At 35.4% G+C, this 3,575-nt stretch overlaps 1 protein-coding gene across 1 annotated transcript; it reads left to right on the top strand.

Annotated features, from left to right (window-relative positions):
- The first annotated feature begins 1,711 nt into the window (after nucleotides 1-1,711).
- On the top strand, nucleotides 1,712-3,352 carry LOC134691612 (uncharacterized). Its single transcript, XM_063552180.1, has one exon. The coding sequence runs from the start codon at nucleotides 1,712-1,714 to the stop codon at nucleotides 3,350-3,352; it is 1,641 nt and encodes a 546-aa protein (XP_063408250.1).
- Nucleotides 3,353-3,575: the final 223 nt, after the last annotated feature.

Genomic DNA, 3,575 nt, shown 5'->3' with positions numbered 1-3,575 from the left:
CATTTAAGATTGTCTTAAGGACAAAAGTATAAAAAATTGGCATAACGTTTGTTAATTTCACCATCATAAATCATTTGTTGAGGCTGTTGACTTTGACTATGATCTAAAATTTGTCATTTAAATTTTGCTGATTACTATGGACTTTTTTGTCTTTTTTTTTTTTATTAAGGGTGAGTATGAACTTGGTGATGGGACAAATGCCTATGCAAACTGGGGAAGGGAGGCGACAAAAGATGTTACACTGTTTGATTAATAACATTTAGAATGGAAGTTTGGTTGTATGTACGAATGTATGCATTATTTTACTTTGGTTATAAATGAATACAAGTGTATTACTTTCTAATTAAAAAAACGTAGTTTAAGTCAGATAGAAAGGAAACAATGGTAATAACTACCCATATAGTGCTTCTGCACTTGCAGTCAGGTCAAGGTCATCGTTTTGTTACCTCACAAATAAATTACCTTAGATGTACATGAGTGCTGACTACTGTGCTGGTCATACCCTCAGAGAATTAAAAATCCATCAGCAGTGGCATCGACCCAGTGGTGGTAAATCAACTCATCATAGGTACCAGGATTATATTTTGTATTTACGCCAAAACTCGTCTTGCATATACAAAAGACTCATTAGTGACGCTCGAATCAAAAAAAGTTTTAAAAGGCCAAATAAAGTACAAAGTTGAAGAGCATTGACAACCGAATGTCCTTCAAGTTTTGTCAAATACAGCTAAGATTATCTATTATTGAGGTACAAAACCCTTATGATCAAAATTTCAAAAGTTTTGTAAACAGGTAACGTATAATAAGTATTTAAATTAGTAAAATAAACATAGGTGTGAATATACATTTATTTATGGACATTTTACTGACGTAGTTTATGTACAAAATAAGTATTGATAATTAAATAATATTTAAACATTAAAACACATTGAACTAAATTAGAAACCATATGTTTGAACATATTATGCTTGTTAGTGCGACAGATGTTATAAGATATTTATTTTGAAATTGTGTACACAGTTTAACGTATGACTTGACATAGATTCTGTATAGATTATATATAGAAATAGTATGACGTAGAGAAAGCAGAATACATTAACCGATAATATTCATATCTTTTCGGGTATGAACTTTTCATGACATTTAACAATAGAAGACAGCATGATAACGCATTTCTTTTCTAAACTAATGTTACTTGATTTATTTGGTCAAGACGAATAAAAATCATCATATTTACAAGGGTCACAATATTGTATGCCAAACGTGCATTTTGTTTACAAAAGACTCACCAGTAAAGCTAACAAAATAATGCCAAATATAAAATGTAGTTTGAGAGCATGGAATCCCACAATTTCGGTTGTAAAATTCAATACCTATTTCGTACTTCTATCCATGCAAGCCGTTATACAATGCGGTAGCTTGGCTTTCCGATTAATAAGGTCATATTTCTACGCTACATGTCATATTGAGTACTATTGTTTGTCTGTTTGTCCTTCTTATTTTTAGCCATGGCGTTGTCAGTTTCGATTTATGAGTTTCATTGTCCCTCTGGAATCTTTCGTTCCTCTTTTACATTAGTATAAAGGTAAGTAGTTACTTTGCTTGCAATCATTTAACATGTTTAGTTTTCTCGTTTGAATTCTTGTACACTGTCATTTCGGGGCCTATTTAACATGGTATAGCCGACTAAGGAAAACTGCTACTACAAGAGATGTGGACAGCAGGACTAGACTGGGACGACCAGTTAGACGAAGAACTGGTTGAAAAATCTAGAGAGTGGTTCCGAGAACTTGATGAACTATGTTGTATTGAAATACCGAGATGTTTGCAGTTAAACGAAGACATTGTTTCGACGAGTTTACACACATTTAGTGACGCTTCGCAGGGGGCTTATGGCTCAGTAATATATGCTAGAAACGAGCATACGAGTGGAATGATATCTAATAGATTAATAGAAGCGAAATCGAGAGTTGCTCCTTTAACATCAGTCAGCATTCCAAGACTTGAGTTAATGGCCGTAGTTTTAGGATTAAGATTAGCACTTTCGGTTAAAAACGCATTAGAAGTGCTAGAGGATAATATGACATTCTGGTCAGACAGTATGAACGTTTTGCATTGGATTAGAGGCAGAAGTAGAGAATATAAGCTATTTGTAGCGAATAGAATTGGAGAAATTCATACGTCATCGCATCCTAAACAATGGCGACAAGTGCCAACAAAAGTTAATCCGGCAGATTTAGTTTCTAGAGGAAGAACCGTAAAACAGTTACAGTCGGACGTAATTTGGTGGAATGGACCTGAATTCCTACAAGATGAGGAACTGCAATGGCCGGACACTAATATTCAGTTAGAAAACATACGTGATACCGAACTTAGGTGTCAAAAGAAAACAAGCGATAACTTAACTAATTGTACTACACTGAAAAGTATTCATACTAGTGATTCAGATTGGCGCCTAGATCCCGTACGTTATTCGAGTTTTGTAAGACTAGTTCGTGTACAAGCGTATGTGCACAGATTTATTGACAATTGCAGACTAAAGCAAAAACAACGTCGTCAAGGAAGTTTATCTACCGTCGAGTATGCAGATGCCGAATTAAAAACAATAAAAAATGCACAAAGAGAGGCATTTTCAAACGAATACAACGCTCTTATGAAAAGTAAAGATTTACCGAAAACAAGCAAATTATTAGGATTACAACCGCGAATTGATGAAAATGGATTAATAAGATGCGATGGACGTTTAGAGTTCGCCGATTTTCTATCATTCGATGCAAGATATCCGATTATATTACCACGAAAGAATTGGGTCACAAAGCTTATTGTGAAACGCTATCACGAACTTGGAAAACATGTTAGTGGGACAAATCAAATATTTTCAGCATTATCGTCACGATTTTGGATTATTTCAGGGAGAGAAGAAATAAGAGAATATGAACATGAGTGTTATTCGTGTCGTAAGAAGAAAGCTAAAGTTGCCGAGCAAGTGATGGCTCCATTACCGGAAATTCGTTTCAAAACACCTTTACATGCTTTCGCTCGTACAGCAGTTGATTTTGGTGGACCGTTCATAACAGTTCAGGGCAGAGGAAAACGCCGTCAGAAAAGATACTTATGTCTATTTACATGTTTAGCGTCACGCACAGTGCATTTGGAAGTAGCATTTGGATTAGATACGGACTCATTTCTTAACGCATTTTATCGCATGGTGAACAGGCGAGGTCTTCCGAAAGAGATAATTTCAGACAATGGAACTAATTTTGTTGGAGCAAATAGAGAACTGAAAGAACTAGTTGCGCTTTTAGACAAGGATAAAATACAAAATTCAATTAGTAACCAAGGAATTAAGTAGCATTTCAACCCACCGTTAGCTCCGCATTTTGGTGGTATTCACGAGGCAATGATAAAATCGGCAAAAAGGGCTATTTATGCAATATTAGGAAATGCAGACATTAATGATGAGGAGCTTTTAACAGCATTTACCGGAGCTGAAGCACTGATAAATTCGAGACCGCTTACGTACCAGTCTGCCGATCCGAAAGATGATATACCTTTAACACCGAATCACTTCTTGC

The sequence above is a fragment of the Mytilus trossulus genome, chromosome 11 (assembly GCF_036588685.1).
Source record: "Mytilus trossulus isolate FHL-02 chromosome 11, PNRI_Mtr1.1.1.hap1, whole genome shotgun sequence".
NCBI lineage: Eukaryota > Metazoa > Mollusca > Bivalvia > Mytilida > Mytilidae > Mytilus > Mytilus trossulus.
Note: the sequence above shows the minus strand (reverse complement) of the source record. Positions and strands in the feature narration are given on the sequence as shown.

What these genes read in the sequence shown, in the direction of transcription:
- LOC134691612 (XM_063552180.1), top strand. Translation starts at nt 1,712, where the DNA reads ATGTGGACAGCAGGACTAGACTGGGACGACCAGTTAGACGAAGAACTG.